The 27,837-nt window shown below is 46.4% G+C and overlaps 2 protein-coding genes across 9 annotated transcripts in view; one reads left to right on the top strand and one right to left on the bottom strand.

Annotated features, from left to right (window-relative positions):
• Positions 1-53: 53 nt before the first annotated feature.
• Positions 54-15,053, top strand: LOC137608196 (lysosome membrane protein 2-like). Of its 2 annotated transcripts, XM_068334351.1 has the most exons (13): positions 54-443; positions 4,489-4,646; positions 5,010-5,157; positions 5,237-5,428; positions 6,102-6,193; positions 6,552-6,671; positions 9,644-9,822; positions 10,908-11,026; positions 11,257-11,330; positions 11,859-11,910; positions 12,079-12,231; positions 12,383-12,424; positions 13,321-15,053. In XM_068334351.1, exons 1-13 carry the CDS (start codon positions 321-323, stop codon positions 13,429-13,431), a joined length of 1,563 nt encoding a protein of 520 aa, XP_068190452.1. In that variant the 5' UTR covers positions 54-320; the 3' UTR covers positions 13,432-15,053. The 2 variants fall into 2 exon arrangements, with proteins under 2 accessions (XP_068190452.1, XP_068190453.1); XM_068334352.1 differs by lacking the exon at positions 12,383-12,424 and having other exon boundaries at positions 55-443.
• Positions 15,054-18,457: 3,404 nt separating this feature from the next.
• Positions 18,458-27,837, bottom strand: part of mapk10 (mitogen-activated protein kinase 10) — a 15,037-nt gene continuing 5,657 nt past the window's right edge. For 5 of the 7 annotated variants that reach the window (XM_068334783.1, XM_068334785.1, XM_068334781.1 and 2 more), the window contains 12 exons: positions 26,418-26,587; positions 25,259-25,388; positions 25,085-25,143; positions 24,659-24,797; positions 24,095-24,260; positions 23,870-23,941; positions 22,151-22,333; positions 21,918-22,042; positions 21,303-21,329; positions 20,839-20,902; positions 20,649-20,726; positions 18,458-19,292 (listed from right to left, as the gene is read on the bottom strand). In XM_068334783.1, coding sequence (XP_068190884.1) covers positions 19,150-19,292; positions 20,649-20,726; positions 20,839-20,902; positions 21,303-21,329; positions 21,918-22,042; positions 22,151-22,333; positions 23,870-23,941; positions 24,095-24,260; positions 24,659-24,797; positions 25,085-25,143; positions 25,259-25,388; positions 26,418-26,587 — 1,356 coding nt within the window. In that variant the 3' untranslated portion in view covers positions 18,458-19,149. Of the gene's footprint in view, positions 19,298-20,648; positions 20,727-20,838; positions 20,903-21,302; positions 21,330-21,917; positions 22,043-22,150; positions 22,334-23,869; positions 23,942-24,094; positions 24,261-24,658; positions 24,798-25,084; positions 25,144-25,258; positions 25,389-26,417; positions 26,588-27,837 lie in introns of all 7 variants that reach the window. The other 2 variants (XM_068334787.1, XM_068334784.1) reach the window with 2 other exon arrangements.

Raw genomic sequence — 27,837 nt, 5'->3', positions numbered from 1 at the left:
GCGCTGAGGGCGGGAGAAACTTCAGTGCCCCCCTACAAAAACTCCGGAGCGCTTTATTTCTGCATTGTGTGCGCTTTTCGTTCACCCTTCCAGTCCGGGACGTGTGGAGTCGTGACCCGCCAGTGAACGGACTCCTCCCCGCTCCTCACCGGGAGACTCCGGAGAGGAAAACAAACACCCCAGGAGAGAAACTTCAACTTGTGTCCAGAACAAAAGGGGGACCAGCGCGGAGGGCAAGTCGGGGTTCTGGTGAACGACGCTGACGTCCGGACCGTGAACGCCTCCTCTCTTCCTCGAGACTCTCACGCGCACCTGCCAACATGACGCGGCGGTCCTGCGCGATCACCGCGACCGGGATCGTCTCCGCTGTGCTGCTGGTCACCGGGATCGGTTTGGTTCTGTCCCAAGCCTTCCGCACGTTGGTGCACAACCGACTCAAAAAGGTAAAAAAGTAAATAAAACACCGTTCGTGCTAAACTTTTCATTGAAGTTTCGTGTCTGTGATGACCTCATCGTTACTAACGGTGTTGGTGTCAGGGGTAATTAATGAGTTAGCATTAGCTGCACTCCAGGGGCGCTGCTAGAGGCAAAGCTGCCCCCCACCCCCCGACCCCTCCATGGCAAAACACAAGCTACACAATGGAAAGTTTATCAAGCTACATATACGCTCATAGGGATGATATGAAACATGATATCAAACATGCTGTTTGTGATGCTAGCAAATGCTAACTTATGTTAGCAGTAGGTAGGCTATAGCGCCACCTGTCTAAAGTTAGCTCAGCGGTCAGCAACTTTTTTCGCAGCAGAAAAACTATTTTATTCCAACTACAATAATAATATAATATCTTATAAAATATAATAATAATATATTATATAAGAATAATAATAAAAGGTGAATCCAGTTTGTATCAACTTTATTAGCAGCATCCTCGTAACGACACGCCAACGTTTGTTTCTGGTTGGTTCTGCTAGTTTGGGAGTTTCAGGTTAGCAGTAATGTGTTCTGTGTTAGCGGCCCCTGTAAGAAGGTGGTCATGTGACCGAGGCAAGCATCTCCACAAGCGTCAAGAGTGACTCATAGACCGACTTGGAGGAGAGAATCCACGCTTTTAGAACTAAACATCGTTCAGAAAGAAAACAGAAATGATGGAAGTTCTGGATTGTTTCTGTGTGACCCGGTACCGACTGACCCACGGAACCGTACCGGTCCAGGACCCGGGATTTGGGCACCACTGGGTTAGCTTATTCCATGACCAAAAGAAACAGAAATTGGTTCAGTTTCTCCTTTCTGACTTCCTGTTTCCTGCTTCTATTTTTTGCTGAATCTCCTGATCCTTCCTATATTTAGCCCATTAGCGTTTTATACTTTATGACATAATAATGACATCACACGGCGAGTTCTGACTAAGTTAAAAAGCACTCATATGACCTTCAGTTTGCTGTGATTGGTGGTTGTGTGTCGTCTCCAGCAGGGCGTGGCTCTAATAAGCAGCTGATGGCGATGGAGGACGGGTGGCGGCCCGTTCTCTGTAGTCGGTGCTTTACTGGGCTTCATCAGGTAGTGAGAGGAAATCAGCGTTAATGTGTGTTTATGCCCTCAGCACCTGTTATTATGTGACTGCGGTTACCGGGCGGATTCCACAGCTAAGAATAAGTGAGGTTTGGGTTGTTTTTGGCATCGGTTGATATTTTTAATACTCCAGAAAAGATCCAGAGAAAAAAGAATCAGCACATAGCAAGAAAAAAGTTTCTGACTCGTGGGAAAAATTTGACCACCGCTGAAATACAAATAAGCGAAGGTTGAATTTTCTTCAATGGTGGATTCTTTCTGTTCTCCTTGTGGCTCCATCAGGAACACTAATGGGCTGCGAGATGCTTTCCTCCCATTTTGGTTTGTGCAAAGTGTTCCTTGTGGTTTTACAGCTCCATCACCAGTAGCACCAGTTAGCCAGCGAGGCTAGCTTGATAAGTGACACGTACCATTAGCTTAGCTTGCCCCCCCCCCCACACACACACACTCATATGGTCTCATGTTAGCTAAAACAGGAGGAGGGGTGACGGAAGTCCAGCTGTGGTTTCAGCTGAGCAGATGCGTCGTGTTTGGTTTATAATAACAGCCTGAAAAAGAAAAAAACGCTATAAAATGGACGAGACGTTTGAATCCATTCCGTCTCATGTGCTTTAATGGTTGTTTTTTACTTTTACAGTAATGAGCCCAGTTTGCAGCAGGGCACACATTTCTTGGATTTAAGTATTTAAGATGAATTGGTGAAGTTCAAAGCCTTCCTGGAGGAAGCGTTTCAAAACGGCCTGCGGGCCTCAACGCACCCTTGCTTGTGTTGGTTGTGTTGGTTGTGTTGGTTGTGTGAACACCTGCTTCTCTGCTGCATTCAGTTTCTTTTTAGTTACCAGCTGTGGGGATCCAGACACACTTCAAGCCTCTTGTTGACACCACCATTAAAAACACGACAGATTCAGCATTTACTTTACTCTTGTCGGTTGGTCTGTCGCCTTCAGGCGGTGTCAGGCAGGGGTGTCACCACATGTAAAATTAGAAGGCAAATGGAAGGGGGGGGGGGGCTGTGTTGGTTAGTGGGTTAGTGGTGTTGCATGGCCGTGTGTGTGTCGGCAATTTGCAGTAGAACCTGAGATACAAGTTCAATCGTGAATGAGCTGCAAGTCAAACAACATTCAACCTAAAATAGCGAAAATCATGTAAATCCGTTTCAGGCTTGTAAAACGTTACGTAAACAATGATAAAGAATGAAAAGAAACACAAAAGTCACGAGAACACACGAACTACGTCTTTACTCCACCAACAAGAACGAGATCCGGTCTCACTGATGTCGTATCCATCCGCCAACACGCGGGGGTGTCCTGAAGCCCAGTTCGTGTCTGGAGGTCCTAGTTGTCTGGTGTTTGTTGCGTTGCTCCTACATGGTTTCACATGTGTATCTTACACACGCATGTGGACGCACACGTTTGCCTCCCTGCCGGGAAGAGTGCTTTATCTCCCCCAGATGGAGTTCCTCCCTTGCCCCTGTTGCCCCAGCATGACTGATCTCATTCCATGGTTACCCTCCCAGCAGCAGACGGTCTTTGTGTTCTCGGCCTCTTTCACACCGGCATCACTGGGAAACGGACCGGGTTGGCAGCTCCTCACACGATTCATGAGGGGTCGTAACGCCACAACCCGCCAGCGAGGCGATGCTGACAGGGAGCACGGCGATTCTAGTCATAAATGATGTCGAAGTGGACGAATTGTTCCGGAAGTTTCAGCTGAAACGTAAAGTTTTAAAAACATAGACGTTGATCCAAACTCCTCTTCCTCCTGAAGGGACCGGGTTCCTCGCCTCCTGCGGACGCGTTATAGCAAACTGGAACATAAACATAAAGCGACTCTCGACAAGGTCGAGGGTCGCGAGAACGTTGTTGCCGTGGCGACCCCGTTTGGAGCATCCGATGCCGGCGGCTTCCGTGTCTGACATCAAAGCGCCAGCAGCAGGCGTGTTTGTGTGTTCACCTGCTGCATGTTTTCACATCGGGAGTGGTGTGTGTGCGCGGTACCGGCCGGCGCTGAGATGAGAGGGTTGCCTGTTCCTGTTTTTCCTGAGTTACTTCAGGACGCCCGCTGGGGGCGGGGGAGTTGGGGGGTCGCCATGTTGGTTTGTTGTGAAGTGTTCAAGGACGACGCGGAAAAAAACTGTTCTTTCTTCGATCTAAGGTGACAGCTTTATTGTCCTTGACTGCTGGACGAAACTTTTGTCTCTGGACAGACAGAAGGGACTCCAGATAGGGGTGGGGGCAAAAAATAATGGGGCTTTTGGCATGTTCAGCTCCCCTTGGCTTATATCGTGCCTTTAAGTTGAACACAAATCCGACACAATTAGGCCAGAGAGAGATTTCTGCTTGATGTGTTGTCAAAAGAAATACTAATCCACCCCCCCAACCCCCCTCGGTAGATTCCTGGGGCAACTCGGGGTTCCCAGAGGCGATGGCGGGACTTTTTTTTGAAACATCCTGTGTCATGAGGCGGGAGGTTACGGGTTTGCGTCTCTGCCGGGCGACGGGGGCCTCGCCAGGTTTGCTCCGGAGGAATGTGGCCCCCGATCGTTAAGGTCACCGTCCTGAGCGGCCAGTGGGCATCCGGCCCGCCGCGTCACATGACACGCCTCCCTCTGGACCCGAGTGTCCGTTGTCGTTGGTAACCGCTGACAATGAAAGAGTGGAAGGGTCTCCTCTAATACCATTCATGTGTGCAGCCAGTACTCTGTCTAAACGCCCCCGCCCACCGACGCCTCCTCGACCCCCCGAGGTTGTTTTTCCTCGGGGTTGTTTTTACCAGGAACAGATTGATGACGTCGGTTTGAGTTCGAGTTTGTTTTCCTTCGGTGGATCCGATGTTCTGTGAGGTTTCAAGTTTGATTTTGCGTTTGATTTCATTGACCTCTGACCCCCTTGTTCTGTCCACGCCCCCCCCCCCCCCAGGAGATCGTCCTGGTGAGCGGGAGCAAAGTGTTTGAGTCGTGGAAAACCCCGCCCCCTCCTGTCTTCATGGAGTTCTTCTTCTTCAACGTGACTAACGTGGACGAGTTCCTGGAGGGGGCCAAGCCTCAGGTCCAGCAGGTCGGCCCCTACACCTACAGGTAGGAAGAACACACAAACGTCCCACTTTAATAATTGACACTGAACACACCGCCGGCGGCGTTGGCTTTAAGTTGGATTTTTTAATAGTTTAGATATTTCAGAACGTCTGTAGATGTGATTAAATGCTTTACAAAAGATGATCGGTTGATTCAGACTTTTACAAACAAACAAAAACAAATAAAGTAAGAAAAAGAAATGAACTGAAAAATTAACTGGAAGAGAAAGAGGAAGAAAGTTTGACCAAAACTAGCTGCTAGCTGCTAGTTGCTAACTGCTGCTAGCTACTTCTGGTGCAAGTGCCGTTTAGCCGCTTCGGGAACGATGCTGAAAGCTTCGCTGGTGATTTCATCGTGTTCCCACAGGGAGTACAGGTACAAGGAGAACGTGAGCGCCGTGGAAAACGCCTCCAAGGTCTCCGCCCACACCACCAAGACCTTTGTGTTCCTGAGTGACAAGTCCGTGGGCGACCCAGCGGTGGATAGAATCACCACCGTCAACATCCCTGCGTGGGTGAGTCGGTAGGGGAAAGTGGGGAGTCCTACACGCGTGTGCGTGAGGTTTACGGTCCCCCGCCCCGCCCCCCTTCCAGGCGGTGATGACCAAGTTGAAGGGGAGTTTCTGGAAGGCCAACTTCGTGTCCATCCTGATGAACTCTCTGGGCAGCGGCCTCTTCACCACTCGCTCTGTGGACGAACTGCTGTGGGGCTACGAAGACCCTCTACTGGTCCGGGTCTCGGCCACCAATCGTGAAGTGGAAAAGGTCTTCGGTCTCATGTACAAGGTACGCACAGCTGGGGTTTGTGGGTAGCTGGTGGTCACGTCCCGCTTCAAAGCGGTGATGTATTGTGATCGTCAGTGTTCGTGTGTTCGTCCGTTCATTCGTCCACCAAATATCTTCGCAACTGTTGCAGATAGAAAGATGGAACAAAAAGCACATTACTCAGGCAGCACAGGGGATGAAGATGAGATGATGACCTTGACCCTGAAAAAACTAGGTCAAGGTCAATTTTCAACTTTTGTACACTCAGGAACCGGATTAGGATGGAAAAACGAGGGAGAAGGCCAGCGTGAGTCAGGGTTAGGGTTATGGTCTGAGATATTTTCTATCTTGAGATATTTCTGCACATATCTCAGGAACCGGATACGATAAAAAGACGAAACAAAAGGCGTTATATTCAGAGAGGCAAGGGGATGAGAATTAGATCACAACCTTGACCTTGAAAAACTAAGTCAAGGTCAAATTTTCACTTTTATACCTTTTTAGGTACATATCTCTGAAACCTGATGATAAATACAATGCAGCAGTTACATGTTGGATCTTTTATTAAATGACCCTGATCAATGAAAGTAGGTCAGGATAAAATTCGGGGGTGTCACGGGATGATGCAATCTCTGACTGCCTCGGTTCTGGTTCGTGCTTGGTTTTAATCCCATAATCCTCTGGGTCTGTGCAGAAAAATGGGAGCAACGCTGGAGAGATGGTCTACCACACCGGACAGGACAACTACCTGGATTACGGCCGCGTGGACACGTGGGCAGGCCAAAGGTATCACTGCCCCCCCACGCCCCCCTGCAAACACGCTCCCTCGCTGTTTGAACTTCATGTCCAACCATTGGATTTCCAACCAAACCTCCAGCTGCTGGGCGGGGCAGGACGTCCTGGCGTTCAGGATGTCCTTCTCCGGGGGGGATAAACCCTTTCTAGTCCCGTTAATCGCCCTCTTCCCTCTAATTGCCCCCGTTTTTCAACCACGATTTGATCATCAGAGCATTTTAATCCACCGTTATTAAGATGGAGACGATAACGGCGTCGGCATCGAGAGCGGCTCGCTCAGCTCTGTGTGTTGTTGTTGTTGTTATTGTGGGCTGCGACCCGTCGGACTCACACGTCCTTGTTTTTGCAGTCAGCTGACTTTCTGGACATCCAACCAAAGCAACAGCATCAACGGGACGGACGGGAGCGCCTTCCATCCGCTGCTGAGCAAAGACGAGCGGATTTACATCTTCACCCCGGACCTCTGCAGGTACCCCACGCCCACCCCTCTGCAGGTACCCCACGCCCACCCCTCTGCAGGTACCCCACGCCCACCCCTCTGCAGGTACCCCACGCCCACCCCTCTGCAGGTACCCCACGCCCACCCCTCTGCAGGTACCCCACGCCCACCCCTCTGCAGGTACCCCACGCCCACCCCTCTGCAGGTACCCCTCGCCCACCCCTCTGCAGGTACCCCACGCCCACCCCTCTGCAGGTACCCCACGCCCACCCCTATGCAGGTACCCCACGCCCACCCCTATGCAGGTACCCCACGCCCACCCCTATGCAGGTACCCCACACCCACCCCTATGCAGGTACCCACGCCCACCCCTCTGCAGGTACCCCACACCCACCCCTCTGCAGGTACCCCACGCCCACCCCTATGCAGGTACCCCACGCCCACCCCTCTGCAGGTACCCCACGCCCACCCCTATGCAGGTACCCCACGCCCACCCCTCTGCAGGTACCCCACTCCTAACCCTGATTTAAACCTGGCGTTTTACTTTCTCCTCCCTCCTTTTGGGTCGCACCTGAAACCAACAAAGTGCTGCCAAGGCTCTTTCAGACACCCCCCCCCTGGGGCTCTGATTGGTGGTTATGCTCAGGTGTGTTGGATTAGCTGCTCCTGGGGGGTTAACTTTGCTCCCGGGGTGGTTTACACTTGGCTGTTGTTGTTGTGAAGGCTGGTCTATTTGCGGTGCCCCCCCCCCATCCCCTGTTAGGGGTGGTAACGCGTCTCGTTCCACTCCCAGCGGCTCCACAGGTGATGTGGTCACCCTGAAGCCCCGCCCTCTGAGCCACGAACACGCCAGCCTGAAAGTGATGGGGCTTGAAGACGGGAAGCGTTGCATCGATTTGGCCTCAGATTCCTGGTGGGGGGGGTTCTTGTTGTTGAGGTTTCTGTTGTTGACTGATGGGAACTAATAAGTTTCATTATGGTTGCCGTGGGAGACGGGCTGGCCGCATGTGGTCGGTTTATCCCATCGATACCAGGAATAAGTTTCGCTGCTGACGCTCGCGGTTTAGATTTTAGACGTCTTCCTGTTTTTGAGAGGGGCGTGGCTCTTTTTGAGAGGGGCGTGGCCCTGATGGGACTCCCACATGTTTCCTCCTTCACCCACTTAGCAGCGCCTCATTGTGACCGAAGGGACGACTCCCTCCTGGTTTCCTGTGGTTCAGCAGAGGAAACGATCCCTTAAATCATACGTGTCTACCGTTAGCACGCTCTCTTAACACGTGTGTTCACTTTAATGTCATCTGGCGCCGCTCTGGAGGACAAACCAGAACTGGACGTCCCGTCAGGACGGAGAACCTTTGTTCCAGTAGCCGACAGCTGATCCTCGTGACCTCGTGACCTCGTGACGGTGATGAGCGGCGGACAGGTGTCGTCATTCAGACCGCTCGCCGGCTTCCTCACGTACAACGAAGCTTTTTTCCAGCCGTGAGCTTTAACTTAAAAGTTCAATTTAAAAATATTTTTTAATATTTTCTTTGAATCATTTTACTCCTCAAATCCTTCCTGAGTGGAAGTTTGTGAGTTTCCAAGTTCAAAACCTTGAATTCTAATATAATAAGTGAGAACAGAGGTGTGTAAATACACACCCACTCACAAACACACACATCGGGTAAGGTTGTTGCGTAGAAATAATAGAACCATCACAGGAAGTCCTAGAACCTACAAACACAACAGGTTCTTGGAGGTTGTTTGTAAGTTGAATTGTTCGTAAGACGTTATTTTTTAAATTTCAATCTATAATCTCCATCTGAGGTCATTTAAATGTCATTACTACTCTAAATACTACAGTAATGTCATTACTACTCTAAATACTAAAGTAATGTCATTACTACTCTACTAAAGTAATGTCATTACTACTCTAAATACTAAAGTAATCTCATTACTATTCTAAATACTAAAGTAATGTCATTACTGGTAGTAATGACATTACTTTAGTATTTTTGAGCAGTGACATCTGAGGTCATTTAAATGTCATAACTACTATAAAAACTAAAGTAACACATAAATAGATTATGTGTTAGAATTAATAAAAAACGGCAGGTGTCATCAAGGGTTTTGTTTTCTGACCCCCTATAATGAGAAGATTGATCGATTGATCGATCGATCTATAGACAGATAGATACTTCATTGATCGTCTCATACTCTACACTCAGAGAGTCTTCCGTCTCCGAGGGAAGAACCACATTAGGATCGTTTCTTGGCGTCCGTCTCGAAGGTCGAGGGAAAGGTCACCACATTATTGTTGCTTGATTGGTGGGCTGCGTAGCAAAGCGCTGCGACGCCCCCGGGCTTTTGGCAGACAGTGTGTGGACGCCTTTGTTCTGCACGGAGATCGTTGGGATTCCTTGAGCAAAGCAGAAGTGCAGATACTCAGAGGAAAGGCCCCGCCCATGGGGGGTGTGGGGGTCGTTCTGTCAAAGTTGTGAAACAACGAGCATCCAACGCTCACAGAGGAAGTGACGATTCCTCCACGCGAACCAAATGAAAGCCCACGTCCCAACGGGATTGGGGCACAGCGTTGCGTTCAACGTGAACAGAAGCCTCCGCTCCCCGAGGCGGGCGAAGCTGATTGGTCGACGACGGCAGCAGAGTGAGCACTGTGTTTGCACTTTACTGTTGACTTAGTCAAGCCGCAGACGTGTGTGTATGTCCTGTTATATCCTCCTCTCGGTTGCTCAGGTCACCTGTGCAGGTGTGGGACCATGTGGAGCACTGAGCTGCAAGCCTTGTTCTCCAATCCTATTGGCTGACGAGCTTCCATGTTTTCTGTAGCGACTCTTCATCCCTAGTCTCAGAATAGAACCTCAATATCCAGGCTACGATATGACAACACACTGATATTAAATCGCTGAGCGATGAAAGCAAAGCGCCATGGTAACCAGAGGTCAAGAGGGCGTGGCATTTGATCATCAGGAACAGAATTCCGTGTCTCGTTGCCGCTGCAGGTCCATCTACATGGAGTTCGAGAAGGACGTGGAGGTGAAGGGGATCCCCGCCTACCGCTTCACGCCTCCTCGCTCCGTTTTGGCCAGCAAGGAGGAGAACCCGGCCAACGAGGGCTTCTGCGTCAAACCCCAGGAGTGTCTGGGAACCGGCGTCCTGAAAGTCAGCCCCTGTCGTAAAGGTAACCCGTCTGACCTCCTGACCTTTGACCCGAAAGCTTCACCGGATCAGCTTTTTTGTTTCGGCTGCTCTCGACTCGACTCGCTCCGGAGTCTCAGGCCTCTCATATCAGTCCACCCCCCCCAACCCCCCTTCCCTTCCTAGCACTCTGGCGTCCTCAAAATGACCCACGTGACCCCCCCCCCCATCTGACCGTCGTCGGGGGGGGGTTTAAGCCCTGTCACCTGATTCTGTTCCTGTTTTTAATGCCCCGTCTATTGATGATGTCATCGTTCCCTGTCAGGAACATTTAAATAATAACAAAGACAAACATTAAAAAAATGTGTTTTATTTTGTTTCATGAAGATAAGTTTTTTTTTAATTTGTATTTTTTATTTTTCAAAAAAACAATTTTAATTTTAAAAAAAAGTCAAAAAAGAAAGGTGTTTAAAATCTAATTCCAAAGTTGAGCTGGAACAACGCGGCCGACCGTACCCTAATGCAAATGTGTGTGTTTGCCCTGCAGTGACCTTGGCTGTCGTCGTGGCGACGGCCTCTCAGGTGACTGCAGGTCTGCGCTGTTTCTGTTTGAGATCCGCTGCCAAACAGCAGAGCTGGAAAACCTTCACCTCTGCCCCACTTCCATCGCCCCTCCATCTGCGCCTGTGTCTCGCTTCTGTGGCGCAGGTGGAGCGATCACACGCCCCCTGGAGCGGCGTGGTCCCGAGGTCAGAGGTGTCGTGTTGTTCCCGGCGTGAGGAAGGAAGTGTCATTATCTGGACATCAGCAGAGCCCAGATGTGTTTAGCAGGTCGTTCGTGTTTCTATTGTTCGTCTGCCTTAAAAGGCCGACCCGAGTCGAGCGTCCCGTGGCGAAGGCCAGATCATATCTCGCCATCTTCGCTCGTTCCGAAAGTTCTCAGTGGACGACACAACAGCAGGAAATCTGGACGAACACAGTTGGCGTGTTGTCGTCAACCTGTTGAGCGATGAGAGCTTTCCTGTCACGACGTCGTCTCCCCTCAGAACCGCCGTGAGCTGCGACCATACGTGTCACACGTCTTCACGGTCGTAACAGCAGCTTCATGTGGGTGGTCTTTCTCCTCAGGCGCCCCCGTCGTCGCCTCGTTTCCTCACTTTCACCTGGCGGATGAGAAATACGTGGCCGCCATCGGAGGAATGGCCCCCCAGAGCCGCCACCACCAGACGTTCTTGGACCTGAACCCGGTGAGCCTCCACCTTCAAACGCTGCAGAGGTTCACCTCCAGGACGCCATCGAAGCACCGTGGCGCCACCTGCTGGCAGCAAGGCAGTAGTACAGAACTAATAGTACAGAACTAGTAGAAACTGAACTAGCACGATAGAACTTTGCCTCTTGAAACTGTAGATTTGACTTTGACATGTTTTGTGATGCTGCAGTAATCTTTACATCAATGATGTCTTTATTTTCTGTTTAGACCACAGGAGTGATTGTGAGGGCGAACAAGAGAGCACAAGTCAACATCCTGCTCAGCAGGATCCTCGGATTCCCGTGAGTCTCATTATTATTATTATTATTATTATTACTATTTCAGTAGTACCTCGAGATACGAGTTGTTTGAGATAGGGGTCGTAGCTTTGTCCATATTTTTTTTCAACATATGAGGAAAATCCGAGATAGAAGTTGGCGGATGGATACGACATCAGTGAGACCGGATCTCGTTCTCGTTGGTGGAGTAAAGACGTAGCTCGTGTGTTCTCCTGACTTTTGTGTTTCTTTTCATTCTTTATCATTGTTTACGTAACTTATAAATAATTAATTACACACAGGTAAAGTCTGCGTGTCTGTTGGTTGATAACAATATGTTGTTTTTCATAATGTAGGACGTTTGGGCCTATTTTACAAGGCTGGAATGGATTAAAATGATTTCAGTTATTTTAAATGGTTAAATATCGTTTGCCTTACAGTTCAGTAATGGAACGGAATCAACTCGTATCTCAGGTTCTACTGTATTATTATTGTTGTTGTTGTTGTTGTTGACACGTGTCCATACTGTGATTGTGATCTGTATCCTAACAGGAAAACCCGGACCGTGAATGAAACCATCTTTCCTGTCATGTTCCTCAATGAGGTAAAAAACACAAAACATACTAGAACTACTTACAGAAAGCAGTTTGAATTTAGTCTCAGATGTAAACAACGCACCGTTTGCTCCGCCCCCCGGCGCCGGCCTGGAGGATCTGCGTGTCGTGGCGGTTCGGAGCTGAACGCGTACGTTCTTAACCACCTTTTGATGCAGAGCGTGGTGATCGACGACGCGTCTGCGGCCAAACTGCAGAAGCTGCTGCTGATCGTCTCGCTCGGGTCCAACTTCCCACTCATCATCGTGGGGCTGGGCGCCATCACGCTGGCGGCCTTCATCGTCCTTCTGATCCGGGCGCGCCAACAGAAGGTATGACATCACGTCCCGCCGGGTTTCTTCTCTCTCATTAACCGCTCGTCATTGTCATTTTTTATCCCAACGAGTCGTTCCCGTTTTGACGTAATTCATGCGGTTGCTTGGCGTCACACTAACGGCACTGCATGTGTTTGTGTCTGTGCAGAACGAAGCTAAGCGCATTGTGTTTACCAAGGCTCTCTATGCTGTAAGTCTATAGAGTTACTGGCTTTATCCATGCTTCTGCTCCTCTTTATCATCTATGTTGTAATTGCGCTTTTCTGGACGTAAGAAAGTTCACAAGAAAGTAGATCAAACCTTGAGTAATCTAGGTCAAGGTCAAATTTCTACCTTTGTAATGTTTTTTTGCACATATCTGAGAAACCCGATAAGACAGATGAAACAAAAGGCGTTCCATTCAGGGAGGTGAGGGGATGGAAATTAGAACCTGATGAGATATAATCACACAACAAAAAGCAACATTTCCAGGAAGCCAGAGGTAAAAACATGTGATGATGTAGGTCAGGGTAAAATTTTGAATTCAGGGGTGTCGCAGGATGATGCAGTCTCTTGACTGCCTTGTTTCATCTTGTATGTATCTCATCCATGATCGGGGTGTTTCCAGGGACGTATCCTGCACCCTAAGTCGGACCAAAGGTTATAATATTTAATTTCAAAGAAAAAACATTGAAGTTTGAGGATGAAATCTTTTTTTTTTTTCTTTCTTTCAGGTCAAGAGTTGTGTTGGTCAGTTTATCAGGATTAGTGGGGCTGTGTGTATACATGTCACGTGTTAGCCAAAGCCTTGATACACTCTCATTTGAGCTACTCTCATTTGATTGTGTTTACTGTAAGAGTAGTCGTGCGGTTAATTATTCTTGCGTTTTGATCTACGGTCTTGACAGGCATACAACCTAACTCTTACCTCTCGAGGGAACAGCGCAGTTATAATCTAGATTCTTTAAATGCATCCTCTGTTTTTTCTTTGGGTTGACCTCTCCTCTAAAGTTTTCCTCTTTTTATCGTAAACGTGTCGACAGGAAGTCGACTCCTGTCTGACTGCAGGGGTAATAAATGATTTTTGTATCCCGGTCTCTCCTGCAGACGTCCACGGAGGACGACACGTCCTACTGCCCCGTCAGCGACAAGGAGAAGAACGACCCCCAGAACGGGACCTTCATCGGTTTAACAGAAAAATCTGACCCGCAGGCTTGATGAGGCGGTGGGGGGGGGGTGTCATTGAGGGGTGGGAAGGAGGTTATTAATTAACTCAGTTATAAAATTGGGACTTGAACTGAATTATTACTTTATAATTTGACATTTCAGGACGGGGGAACACATTTCCGTCCCAAACCCGATGTGCTGTACGTACTCAGTTCAAGCCACAGAAATTCTAGGTCGTGTCCCCCCCTCCCAAAAAAAACGAAACCGAAATGAATCGCTGACGGGTCGGGTCTTCAGGTGCTTCGTAACGGGGGCGGGACCAGGAAGTCCACACACTGTGACGTCACTCAGGGGCCTTTGAGGCGCGACGCAAACCTTCAGTATTAACGTCTCCGTTTCATCAGCGAGTCGACGCCACCAAACCCGTTTCACGACTCGTCGTTTTTTGTATTCGCGCACTGTACAGTGCGCCCTCGCGCATTCGTGTATCAACCTCATTGCGGATTTTTAGTAGGCAGTCACGTGACACCGTACGTGCATTCTATTGGCTGACGGCATCAGGAAGTGCGCTACGGGTGGAACGCATTAGCCGAAGATTGGTACTCGTGCACATCCTACAACACGTGTGTGTGGGGGTGTGTACGTGTACACAATCAGAAGACAAAAACGTTGTACAGTCTGGATCACTTGTTTTTATGTAAAATATGAAGTCATTTCCTGTTGAAGCGGAACGAGAAACGCCTCAAACTAAAGCGCGATCGCCCGTCCGCATGATTTACACACGACTGATTCTGTGTGTCCACAGTGTTTGCTGTCCTTTCTAACAAAACTAATCTCGTCTTCATTCATTAATCTGCTTTTGTGATGCTGTTGTCTAAGTCCTGAGCGCCGTCGGTGCTCAACGCCACACGGGTGAAACCTGTCATCAATCCGTCGTCCCACCATTTCAACTTAAAAGCGCCTGGAGGTTCAAAAAGTCGTGCCTTTAAACGATCACTTACCGGATTGTGTTGCCTTTTAGTTTTCACATATCTTGTGAAACAGCTGTTTGTCGTAACGACTATTGTGAGCCGTTTTTTTCCGCTTAAGTCTGGTGGAAATAGAAGACGTCAGGTGCCTTTTAATAAATTTGTAAAATGCTGCAGAACGATTTCATTTGAACTGTGATGAGCCCCGGCTTTTATTACCGCTCGTATGTTTAGTTTAATCATTTCAAACGTGCAGCTCCTCACCGACACAAGCACACGAGTGATCAGCTGTGACTAAAACAGACAATAGTGGAGAAGCTGTAACACCGTCTATGTAGATGTTTGTGATTTTTTTTGCTGTTTATTTTATGCATAGTGTGATTCCGTTACATAAAAGAAGGAAGACAATTCAAATAGAAGGATTTCATGAAGAATGTTTGAAGTCGTAGAATTACACGAAGGAATTATGTCAATCATTTTGGAAGTGAAGAACAACAGTATTACACAACGTAAGTGAAGAGGATAAATTATTGAGTTGTGTTGCGTTGGTCAAACCAGCCCTGACGCAGCGCTCTGCGTCTCTGACTGTACAGACTGTTAGTAATGAAGTTACCTTCAGCACATTTCCTCTGCTTGTTCTGACTGTTGACTGTTAATACTGTTTTTATTGTGGACACAAAAATAAAACTAGTAGTTTCTCTTAAAGTGTTTCCTCATTCGTGATGCAGCTTTCTCACTGCGTGTCCATCTGGTTCGCATATCAAACATATGCAGGAATTTTTTTGGTCATTTTTAACGAATTGATATTTCTCCTTTTATTGATCCTGAACGGTGACCAGAATTTAACCCTTTATTCCCAGGTTTATCAGATATAATTCAGTCGGCCTTTCAGGATTTTGATACTTCTACATCAGTGGTCCCCAAACTGAGGCCCGCGGGCCCAATGTGGCCCCCCCCTCCATATTTAATTGCATATACAGTGGTACCTCTACTTACGAATGTCTCTACTTAACGAAATTTTATAATTAAGAAATTTCTCAGCAGGAAAATATTGCCTCTAGTAACAAAAGAAATTTCAACTTACAAAAGGTAAAAATACAGTATGGGCTGATACTCTTATTCTCATGGCTGCTCTGCCATTGGCTATTAGCTAGTATGTATCTTCCTGGCATCCCATTGGCTAGGAGGGACCTCTGTGTGTAGCTAGATAAGTGTCTGTGCAGCGTCCTCAAGGTGTTCTGATAGTTTTGCGCAAATATATTAACTTTTAGAGTATTCACTATGAAAGTGACGGAGAAAAGGGGAAAAGACGAAGAAAAGAGTTTTTTTGTCCGTACAAACAAAGCAAGAGATGATAGAAAAGCCTGAAAAAGGGATGCGTTTGGTTGATCTCACCAAAGAATATGGCCGTAATGCATCTACAATCACCACGTTATTAAAACAAAAGGAAGTTTAAGGAGTTTAAGGCATCGCGTGGGTGGTTGGAGAAGTTCAGAAGGAGGACTGGAATTCACTCTGTTGTTCATGGGGGGGCAAGAGGGCATGAACAAAAGAGGGCAAAAAACAATGAGGACAGTTAAAAGGTAAATGACCATCATTATTATTTATACTTTGTTTTTTACATTATGCACAACTCTCATTTATTGTGTAATAATCTAATCATAACATGTATTTGTTACATGTTTTGATGCATTTTTATGCTTTATAAAACATTTATGTTTTTCGTGGCTTGGAACGGATTAGGGCATCTGCATGGAAAACACGTCTCTACTTTCGAAATTTCTTCCGGAACCAATTAATTTCGTAAGTAGAGGTACCACTGAAACTGATTGTTGCTGTTGTGGTTACTCGGTATGGCCACAGGAGGGTAGGAAATGTATTTACGGAACAGGAAGTGGTTTGAATCCAGCAGGCATGTCTTATTTTGATTGTATTTTCTTTCTGTTAAAAGTTTTTGTGTCTCTTTGTCTTTATGTTCTTTTTGGTTTTTGAGTTCACCCCAGGAATCACATCATTTAATTGTTGGTTTAACTTATCCAACAATCAAGAATGTTGCATGTTGAAATATGCTTCACTTACCCAGATTGTGTTCGTTTAGCTGCCCAACGTTTGCACGCTCCGTGACGATTGTCGGGAAACGGCTTTTATTATATCCTGTTCGCAAACATCTCTGGTGTACGTTGATTTTCCATCCCATGTGCTAACACTGTGTTTATCTCAGAGAAAATCTTCATGGAAAACAAAACGCAAAAAAATATTGATGACCACAGATCAGTTTGGGGAAAGACATTTCAGATATTTAAATCATCTCTTTAAATCATTTATTACGTTCCTTTAATTTTATTTCAGTACCTTTGACTTCATTTATGTCTTTATGTAAAATAAAACTGTATTGTGGATTAAGAAAACAAAAAAAAAGTATTTCTAATGAGAGAACTAGAAAAATACAAACGTTACCAAAAACAGGTAAATAAACACGCATCTGCAGTCCAAGATCAAAGGTTTTGTTTATTGTCAATCACATACATATAGTATTTGTACATACACAGTTCCTTTAAAATGTTGGTGTTTACAGTAACAGCTTTCAGAATTTTTTTTCTTTTGCATTTGTTCGAACTTTATTGAAACGCGACAGCCTGAAGCTTTGAGATCAGCGTGGGACGGACACGGGTTCTCTGTTTATTCTTTATTTTTCTTACAACCTGACAATATCAAGAGAATGTTTCATCAAAACAGCACGGAGTAAAAAGAACCGGTGAATGACGTCAGCTGATCGATCACCGGTAGGTCTGAGCCGCCCCCCTCCCGGCGCAATAAGCGTTTTATTGCATTGTTGGATTGTTGTTATTTACAGTGAATTAAAGGTGTGGACATTAAAATTCAAAGCATCACAAGAGTCCAAAGTTTCCACGATGGAACAGTGAATCCTGAACCCACGATGGATCGCCAATCAGGAGCCGTTATTCTAACGAGTTTATGCACAAACTTCTTCCCGCGTCTTTTTAAACATTCTTAAAGCAAAGTCACGAAAAGTTTGGGATCCACGCCGGTGGTGTTGGATGCTGGTCCATCATCCTACATTCAGTGTTGACCTCCAGGCGTCTGGAGGGACGCCACGCAAAAACAATCACATTCAAAGTCAGACTTCTCGGTATTTTGTACCGTAAATGTACCGGAAGAAGAGGACTGATGGATGGGGTGGTTAAAAGGCCCTGTAGGATCAGTGCAAGAGAACAACCCCCCCAAGAAAACGAACACACAAAAGATTTAGACCCTGTTTGAAGACCGGACCCTGAACAGAACCACACCGGACGTCCGGTGGTCTTTACCGGGACTTTACCGGGACATCAGGCGGGCAGAGCGGTGACCCGGATTTTTGACGCGCCAGAAACGAAAAACGGTTTGTTTTCTTTTTTTTCTAGAGTGAATTCAAACTAAAACCACCGAACCGGAAATAGAATGGATGGGAATTCAGATACGTACAGAACACAGAAAAGAAAAGATGGAGTTGAACAGCCTGTGTGTACAGCTGTTGGGAAATGAAATCAAATGATTAGAAATTGATCATTTGATTTGATTGACTTGACTTTGATTTGATTGACCTTAAAAATTTATTTAAATTTCATTTAAAACCCCCAAAACAGCTTTTTTTTATTCCAAGGTGTTTCCACAGGGATTCAGAAGTTTAAAATATCAGTCAATCAACCAATCAATCAATCCGTCCAGTTTGTGGCGTTAATGCTCTGCCCCCTCGTCATGTGACTGCCTTAAAGTCATTAAATGCGCTCTGCGTGGGGGCGTCACAGTGAAACAACCGTCTACGGGGCATGCAGGGCAGCAGCTGGCTTGTGGGGAGGGGGGGTTAGTGTACGCGCATGTTCCCATTCCCAAATCACATGACATGACCCCCCCCAGTGTGGATACCTCGTGTCGCATATAAACAGGAAGTGACATCAGCTCCATTTAATCTACTCATGCAGGACTAACAGCTACAGGCAGGAGCAACTCAGGTGGGACGCAGTGATGTGGCAAGGTACGCTACAGCCCCCCCCCCCGGTACTGCACCCCCCACCCCCACTGTACAGAATTACATTATTTACAAGTGACGAAGGGGGGCGTGGCCCCAGGTGAGACTAACATCGGGTCCCTGCAGGGTTAAATCCACATAGACACAGAAATCAGGCGGGGGGATGAAGCCTATAGGGGTCAGAATGCAGCAGTGTCACATGACAGGGGTGTGGGGGGTCATTGTGTGGTGATGGCGCCCACCTTGCCACGGGGGTTTTGCAGCATTAATGCACCTGGAAGCGTTTGGTACCATTGGTGCCTTTCGGTTCCATTGGGTTCCGATTGGTTCCGTTGGGTTCCGATTGGTTCCGTTGGGTTCCGATTGGTTCCATTGGGTTCAGATTGGTTCCATTGGGTTCCGATTGGTTCCGTTGGGTTCAGATTGGTTCCATTGGTTCCCTATTGGTTCCGTTGGGTTTTGATCGGTTCCGTTGGGTTCCGTTTGGACGCCACGCACAGGTTATGAGGGGAACATCAGCAAAGCAGCTAGTGAACGTTGACACACAGCCGGTCTCGTTTAGAACCATCGCTGTTTGAAAGACGAAGCGCGGCCGGAGATTCCATCGTTCCAGAATCTGCTCCAGAACTTTTTTTGTTCAGAATGTATTCTTTTTGATCTTTGCTCTTGTTGTGGTTGCCGTTGTCGTTGTTATCGTCGTGGTTTCAGTCGGTCGTTTCCGGGTGGGGGTCTTCACCTCCGGAAGAACATGGGGTTGCGCAGGCAGGCGGCTAGTCACCTGCAGCACCCCAGGGGTCCGGTGGACGCCTCCAGGCTGCTGTCGGTGTCGGACGCCAGGGTCTGGTCGGTGGACATGGACGAGATGTCGTTGATGGACGAGGAGGGGGGGAGGCTCTCGCTGCTGTTCACGGCTGCACCTGTGCTAAGGGAATCAACAGCAGCGGGGGGTTACAACGTAAAGGAGTCCAGGTAAAGGGGGACGGGGGGCAGGTAGAGTTAAACCTAGAAAACAACAGGCTGGGCTGAAATGATGAGGCGGGGCGGGGAGGTTTGGGTCTGGTGGGTGTCATCAACAGGAAGCGACAGGTAAACCTGTAAATGGGTGCTGCCACCTGCTGGAAACACAGGTGAACCTCGGCTTACATCGAAAAACGACTTCAGATGAACAAAGTCGTCTCCAGACTAAACTGTAGATAAAGATTCCCAGTTCTGTACTGAACTTTATTAAAGGAGACTTAAAGTGGAGGGAAATGACGTCAACCTGATTTTTATTTTTCCAAGTATTTTTTTTTTAAACCGACATCAAATCAAGAACAATGTAACCCCAAACAACGTGAGCCGAGGTTCACCTGTATTTTAGATTTTAGCTTTTATTTATCCCAAAATGATGCCCGTGTTTTCAGGACAAATCCATCTTTTTCTCCAGAAAACATTTTGAGTCTTGATTTAAGACTCAGCTGCTGTTTGTGGTTAGCTGCGGCGTAGATGAAGCATTAAAAGCAGATTAACCAGTCTAAACTGTGTGAACACTCCTTTATATTTCTTTATATTTCTAATTATTTAGGGACTTTCTGCTTCACACTCATTTCCCCTCCCATCCTCATGCTGCAGCGCCCCCTCCTGGTCAGCAGCTGCCCCTACTTCTTTGAGGTATTTTTCTTGATGGTTCAGTTTGTTTGCTCCACAATGACTATGTCCTGCCCCCCTGTGATGAAACACGAGAACTGCAGCCAAAAGCAGACCTGTATTAACCCTTTAAAAAATTGCCAGAAAAATCTAATTTTTGGAAAATAAGGTCAAAATTTTGTATTAATTTGTATAAATATGGCTAAATCCTGAATGTGTTTGCATGGTAAATTCAGGTGCATGTGTCTGATTGTGTAAATCAGGGAAAAAAGTGGCATATTTTTTATGCAATGTGTCAAATACGATAGGTTTGGCTTTAAAGGGTTAATTAGAAGCTGCAGCTGAAGACTGGAACCTCCTGTGATGGACCATCAGGGACCCAAACCTGAAGCCGTGATGTATTATACACACACACACACACACACACACACACACGAACACACACATCAATTAGATGACATTAAGTGCACTGACAGGCAAACATTACTGCACACAGGAACAACACCACACCACATTCAGTGTAACAGGAGATGCAGGAGACGGGGACACATGGCCAACAGCACGATGGTTCATCTGTTTACACGTAACTCCAGGAAGGTTGTAGTAGATTCACTTACAGAGCGATTAGGGTTATGCACTGAGAGTACCTGAAGGTGAAGGCTGTCCCTTCACAACGCCATTCTTCGTTCTCTCCTCAAAGTTCATCACCTCTTTGTAGATGAGTTCTGGCGAACGGAGCGGAAAACAAAGTCATGACGTCAAACATGACATTGTAGGAAATTAGTATTATTTTAGTGCTTGTTTAATGTACATAACTCCAGATTGGCTTGGTCTCACCTTTCCATTCATCAATGGAGTGTTCTCTCTCATCCAGCTGCTTGTCGTAGATCTGAGGGGGGGGCTAAAGGGTAGGAGAACAAAACCAGATCAGCAACAGGTTACCCAGGTGACTAGACAGAACACAACGTTTACACTAACATCTGGAGGTGACATAAATGTAATAACTGAACATGACGGGATCAAAAGAATGGAGATGGAGAAATCTCATGAGGAACACGTCCGACAGGAAACACACAGAAGTGGGTTCTAAAGTGGACAAATGACGCAAATTACTAGAAATAGATGTTTCTATCTTTAATTTTGTGCCACGCCTCGTCTCTGGACGTTCATTCATTCACTGACAGACGCGTCTGCGGCTCTTTTATCCACACTGATTCCGATTCTGATTGGTCGTCACTCGTGAACCTCAGAGTCATTACAGAGCAAACTGTTCTCTCGGATGTCGGGCGGCTGTTATTTACCATGGATATCTGGATGAGATCTCTGGCCTTCATCAGCATGAGATGACGTTAAAGAAAGGGGAGACAGCAGAAAACGTGTTGAGACACACACCTCATCAACTCTGACAACAACATCATCAACAAAACCATCAAAGAGCGACTCGGACAGGAAGTCCTCTGCTGGCTGCTCGCCGCTGCAGAGGATTTGTGTCCTGTGGCGTCTGCACAAAAGCCTCCCGGCGGGGTATTTCACCGGCTGTCTCATGCACCCATCAGTGTGTTTGTTATCTCATACATCCATTAGTGTGTGTCTGCAGGTGGGAGGGGTGCAGGCTGGTTCCCCATCTCTCTGTCACCTCATGCTAATGAGGCTCTGATGAAGAAATGAGTCTTCACCAAATCATCCAGAAACGCCACCGCCCTGAGGGGACGGGTCGGATCGACACGCCACACCGGTCTGTGATGAGCAGCCACGACTTTAGAGTTCACCAGTCGGAGGTCAAACGTGTAAAAAAGTGACAGAACTGAAGATGAGATGTGAACCAAACTTTTGAAACACTTTGATGCACCGGCGGCCTTGTTGTTTGTCCCACCCCCCCACCCCTTGAACCAATCAGAAACAGGAGGCCCACTCACCGCCTCCACCTCAGCCGGATCGTACCACACGTTGATGTAGGGGTGCTGCAAGGCCTCGTCCACCGATATCCGCTTGGCGGGGTCGATGATCAGCATCTTAGACAGAAGGTCTCTGGCCTGGCTCGCTGGGTTTGGAGAGAAACAAGTGTGAGAGGTGGAGGAGAGAACGTTCCTCTGAGAACGTTCCTCTGAGAACGTTTCCTCTGAGAATGATCTATCTATCTGGCTCTCACCTTTCAGTTTGTTGTGCTCGGAGTCGGCGGGGAACAGGCAGTCGGGGAACAGTTTGGGGAACGTGAGTCCTGCGTATTTGGGGCGGTTCTCCACGTAGTTCCTCACCGTAGGCTGGAGCTTCTTCATGAACTCAGGCGAGGGCGTTCCCAGCTGCTCAATCACCTTGTTCCACTGGTCGATGTCTGATGTGGGTCAGGGTGAAGGAAACCTTGTCGTCCTGTCCGCTCTTTATTCACAGAATACATTTATGAAGATGGAAATAGAGACTGAAGGAACAAACAGAAGCCCGAGACACGAGAAGAACCATCGAGAAGATCTGAGGGACGACTGAGGAGAACCGTTCAGACCTGGCAGGGCAAACTCGTTTTCACTGAGGTCCACAACAGCATATCGGCTGTCCTCAAAGGGCCAGATGTAACTAATAAATGTAACTAAATGTAACTCAGTGTAATGTAACTAAATGTAACTACTCCTTAATGTAACTAATAAATGTAACTAAATGTAACTCAGTGTAATGTAACTAAATGTAACTACTCCTTAATGTAACTAATAAATGTAACTAAATGTAACTCAGTGTAATGTAACTAAATGTAACTACTCCTTAATGTTAAATAACTGAATTTCTGACTGATTCTAGTTCCAAACATTACAGTTAGACAGAAAAAACATGTTTGTTTGTTTCTCTGTTCTAACATAAATCCTTTTCATTTGTCAGGTTATTAAACCCACAGAACTCCATCAATCAAGGATCAAACTATCAATCAATAAAGAAAAATAACATCAGACACAAGTTAGGACATTAACTTTGTTCACTATGTTTAGTCAGAGTTAAGATGGGCTGAACTACTGCATTGTGGGAAATGTAGTTTTGGTCAAAGCACAATTTTGATCTATTTTTTTTTAGGCACTCTGACCTTTTATGTTCTCGAGGGTCACATAGAATGATGAAGAGGGCCACATTTGGCCCCCGGGCCTTGAGTTTGACACATGTGTTCTAGAAGACTTGAGGAACACTTGAGAAGAACTGAGATGAACCATCCCTGTTATTAGCTCTCCAAAGACACAGCCCACTGACCACATGTCCACTACAATCACACACACACACACACACACACACACACACACACACACACACACACACACACACACACACACACACACACACACACACACACACACACACACACACACAGCCTCCATCGTTATTACTTTGGGTGATTCCTGAACTGGCGTCTACTTTTTAATATATGTTTGGGCTTTTGCTGGAGAAAAACGTTCCCTGTTGCCATAACGACATGGGCGAAGGAACATTTGTCTGCAGCGACGCACCAAACTGTTAAGTCACACAGAAAATTTGATTAAAGCTGTAACTTGAGTTTCTTTATGACTTTTAAAGTGCCTAAAGTGAGTAATCCTGCGGTTCTGCAGAATCTCACTTTGAAAAGGCGGAGCAAACGAAATGATCATAGATCAAGTTACTAGTTTTTCCTAGCTTGTTCAGTCAGGCTTTAGGATAAGTTTTGTGAATTAAGGTTAACAAGTGTCGCCTGGACAAGTTTTAGTTCACCTACAGCAGCATGCAGAGAACATCAGGCCTGAAGCATGCTGGGAAAAATCCATTTCTCACAAAACGCGACTGGAGCAACAGGATGACGGAGTCTTATTCTAGGCATCAAACAGAATATGATCATCAAGTAACGTCGGTGGTTTAAGGATACAGTCCCGCCCAGGGAAGAGGATTTTGTGCCGCACCATTTCTCCCATAATGCACCCCACCGACCATATATCCACTGTATGCATCCAGGTGAGCAAAAGAAAACAGGGCATGAGTTAGTGTTTGACTCATCAGTGACTGTAAACTAGAAGTTAATCAGCAAAGAAATAAAAACAGCAAGTTATAGAGACAAAAAAAAAACCCCGATTGGAACGCGGCCCATCCTCACCGTTCTCCTTGTATCCCATTCCCAGGATCACCTCTGGGGCTCTGTAGTATCTGGTCACCACGTAGGGGGTCATCATGAAGCTGGTGCCGGCGGTTCTGGCCAGACCAAAGTCCAGGATTTTCAAGGTGCAGTCTGACTTCACCACGATATTGCTTGGTTTGAGGTCCTGGAGGAGAGAGAAGAACAAGATGATGAACAGATGAAAACAACTTTAACACGTAAAGTAGTACCGCGAGATACGAGCTGCTCCACACCCGAGTTACTGGAGGTACAAGTCGTCGCTCCGTACATATTTCTGCAAAAATTTGAGATTTGAGCCATTTTTCAGGACAATGCCACGTGTTGGCGGATGGATACGACATCGGTGAGACCGGATCTCGTTCTTTACCGCGTGTTGGCGGATGGATACGACATCAGTGAGACCGGATCTCGTTCTTTACCACGTGTTGGCGGATGGATACGACATCAGTGAGACCGGATCTCGTTCTTTACCGCGTGTTGGCGGATGGATACGACATCAGTGAGACAGAACCACATGAAGGAACCTGGAGGCGTGTCTCCTACCCTGTGGATGATGCCGGCTGAGTGCAGATGTTTGATGCCACACAGCATCTGGTAGAGGAGGTAGGACATTCTCTCGTGGTCGAGCTCCATCTGAATCACCTGGCACAGGTTGGCGTCCATCAGCTCCATCACAAGGTACCTGAGACAAGCGCTGCGTTAGCTGAGGAGCTAAAGCTAACTGAGCAAAATGTGAGTTGGTTTCCTGCTAAAAGCAATAAACTAAATCAATGGAGGTCACAATCTGAGCGCCGCCGCCCGTCGATGGTCCAGGAGACCCGACTCTCATCCATCATTCAGGATGAGAACCGGATCCACCCAGAAGCCTCAGGTTTCACCTGCAGGACTTTCACTGCCTGAGCTCCAGCGGATCAGTAAAAACACCGTTTTCTTGGTTATATAATTATGAAAAGAGAATTGTGTACTCACACATCCTGGAATTCCTCTAGAGATTTCTGCGGCGTGAAGACATTTAATAAACTGATAATCTGGAAGAGGAGCAGAGAGAATCTGGGTTATTCTAGAGAGAATAACCCTGGTCTGTTGACAGGAATGGAATCCTGACTTGTTGTAACAGGATTAATTAATCTTAAGTGTGCTTACATTTTTGTGATTAACACATTTCATGAGCACCAGCTCCCGGTAAGCCCTCTTAGCGTGGGTCTGGTTCTGGAAAGGTCTGCTCAGCTTCTTGATGGCGACGTTTCTGTCCAGGACAGCATCGTAACCCGCACTGTGGAAACAGGAAAGGATTCAGTAGTCAGACTTTTTATTTGACTATTTTGACACTTCACAGTCGTATTTCCAGATACAAGCTGCTCATTATAAGAGTCATTTGAAATAAGAGTCGTCATTCTGTCCAGAATTTAATTCAATATACGAGAGAAAATCCAAGATAAGAGTCGTGTTTCAGGACACCAGCGCTAGTTGGCGGATGGATACGACATCAGTGAGATCGGATCTCGTTCTTTTTCTTATAGAAATGATTTCTGTTATTTTAAATGGTTAAATGTTGCTTGACTTACGAGTTCAGTCACGGAACAGATTCAACACATGCTACAGCTTAGCATCAATGCTAAAGTCTTCCATTTCTACTTATTAGTACGAGACATATAATGTATGTGTGTGTGTGTGTGTGTGTGTGTGTGTGTGTGTGTGTGTGTGTGTGTGTGTGTGTGTGTGTGTGTGTGTGTGTGTGTGTGTGTGTGTGTGTGTGTGTGTGTGTGTGTGTGTGTGTGTGTGAGAGAGAGAGAGAGAGAGAACAGGTGGATGAACTGATTTGTCATGTTTCTCCTGACTTCCTGCCAGGGATGGCGTGACCATGGAAACAGAGGAGCCTCCATGGAAGCATTGATCCCACAGTCTTGTCCAAAAGCACCACTAGAACTGAAGAAGCCTCTTGGATGAGAGGTGAAACATCTTTCAAGAAAACATGAATGAATCAGGTTTATTTGTCCTTAAAAATGCCCAAATTGTTCTTTAAAGATATAAAACATTCCTACATTGATGAAGTTTAACTTCATAAACTTTCTTTAAAGCTGAGTCAGAGGCTTCCGCTCGAACGTTCAACCATAAACCTGAAATACTACTTCCTGAAACTTATTAATTATAGAAGCTTCATAAACGTCTGTGTATTTATATTTTGTTCACTCTCACGCAGCAGCAGAGGAAACGATGAGCAGAGGTTTTCCTTCTTTAATAACGCTCCATAATGCCACCGGGGTGAGTAGATTTCACGTTAAACACGTCAATAAATCCTTACCAGACTATTCCCTGAGCTCCGGATCCGATGGGCTTTAGATTCTGGTACCGCTTTAAAACCGTGAAGGTGGAGTCTCCCACTTCCACGCTGTAGAACTGGTTGTCCACTTTGCTTTTGCTCATGTTGTAATGTTTGGCAATATATGACACATCCACTTGTTTTCCAAAACCCTGAATAGAGTGAACACGACAGGAAAAACGGTGTCAGTGACGCTCAACAGGATTGAATAAATGTCATTAAAACATCTGGAGGGACGCTGTCGATCTGAAACAACCGGGAGTTAACAGTTAGAACATGACGTCCTCAAGATATAGAGACGTTTACCATCCTTTGTGTTTCGTCTACTACTTCGTGCTGTACTGTCTGATGTACTGTCTGTGTTGTACTGACTGTTGTACTGCCTGTTGTACTGCTTGGTTGTCCTGCCTGTGCTGTCCTGCCTGAGTTGTACTGCCTGTTGTACTGCCTGTATTGTACTGCCTGTGTTGTACTGCCTGTGTTGTACTGCCTGTGTTGTACTACCTGTGTTGTACTGCCTGTGTTGTACTACCTGTGTTGTACTGCCTGTGTTGTACTACCTGTGTTGTACTGCCTGTGTTGTACTACCTGTGTTGTACTGCCTGTGTTGTACTGCCTGTGTTGTACTGCCTGTGTTGTACTACCTGTGTTGTACTGCCTGTGTTGTACTGCCTGTGTTGTACTGCCTGTGTTGTACTACCTGTGTTGTCCTGCCTGTGTTGTCCTGCCTGTGTTGTACTACCAGTTATCTACTGTCTGTGTTGCACTGCCTGTTGTACTGCCTGTTGTACTGCCTGTTTACCGTGGGTCAGAGAGGACTGCAATCTCATCTGTGCTGTATGTCGTGCATATATGGTACATTTGACAATACAGCTGACTTTGACTTTGAAGATATGAACAATCGCAGATACGAAGCTAGTAATGACATTACTTTAGTATTTAGAGTAGTAATGACATTACTTTAGTATTTAGAGTAGTAATGAGATTACTTTAGTATTTAGAGTAGTAAAGGCATTACTTTAGTATTTAGAGTAGTAATGACATTACTTTAGTATTTAGTGTAGTAATGACATTACTTTAGTATTTAGAGTAGTAATGACATTACTTTAGTATTTAGAGTAGTAATGACATTACTTTAGTATTCACAGTAGTAATGACATTACTTTAGTATTTAGAGCAGTAATGACATTACTTTAGTATTTAGAGCAGTAATGACATTACTTTAGTATTTACAGTAGTAATGACATTTAAATGACCTCAAATGGAGATTAGACATTGACATTTAATAAATAACGACTTACGAACAATTCATCTTACAAACGGCCTTTAGGAATCAGTTGCGTTCGCCTGTTGACGACTATCTGTATATATTTCTACATTTATGCAGCATCATGTTCCTGTC

The sequence above is a fragment of the Antennarius striatus genome, chromosome 15, assembly GCF_040054535.1.
Source record: "Antennarius striatus isolate MH-2024 chromosome 15, ASM4005453v1, whole genome shotgun sequence".
Taxonomy (NCBI): Eukaryota; Metazoa; Chordata; class Actinopteri; order Lophiiformes; family Antennariidae; genus Antennarius; species Antennarius striatus.
Note: the sequence above shows the minus strand (reverse complement) of the source record. Positions and strands in the feature narration are given on the sequence as shown.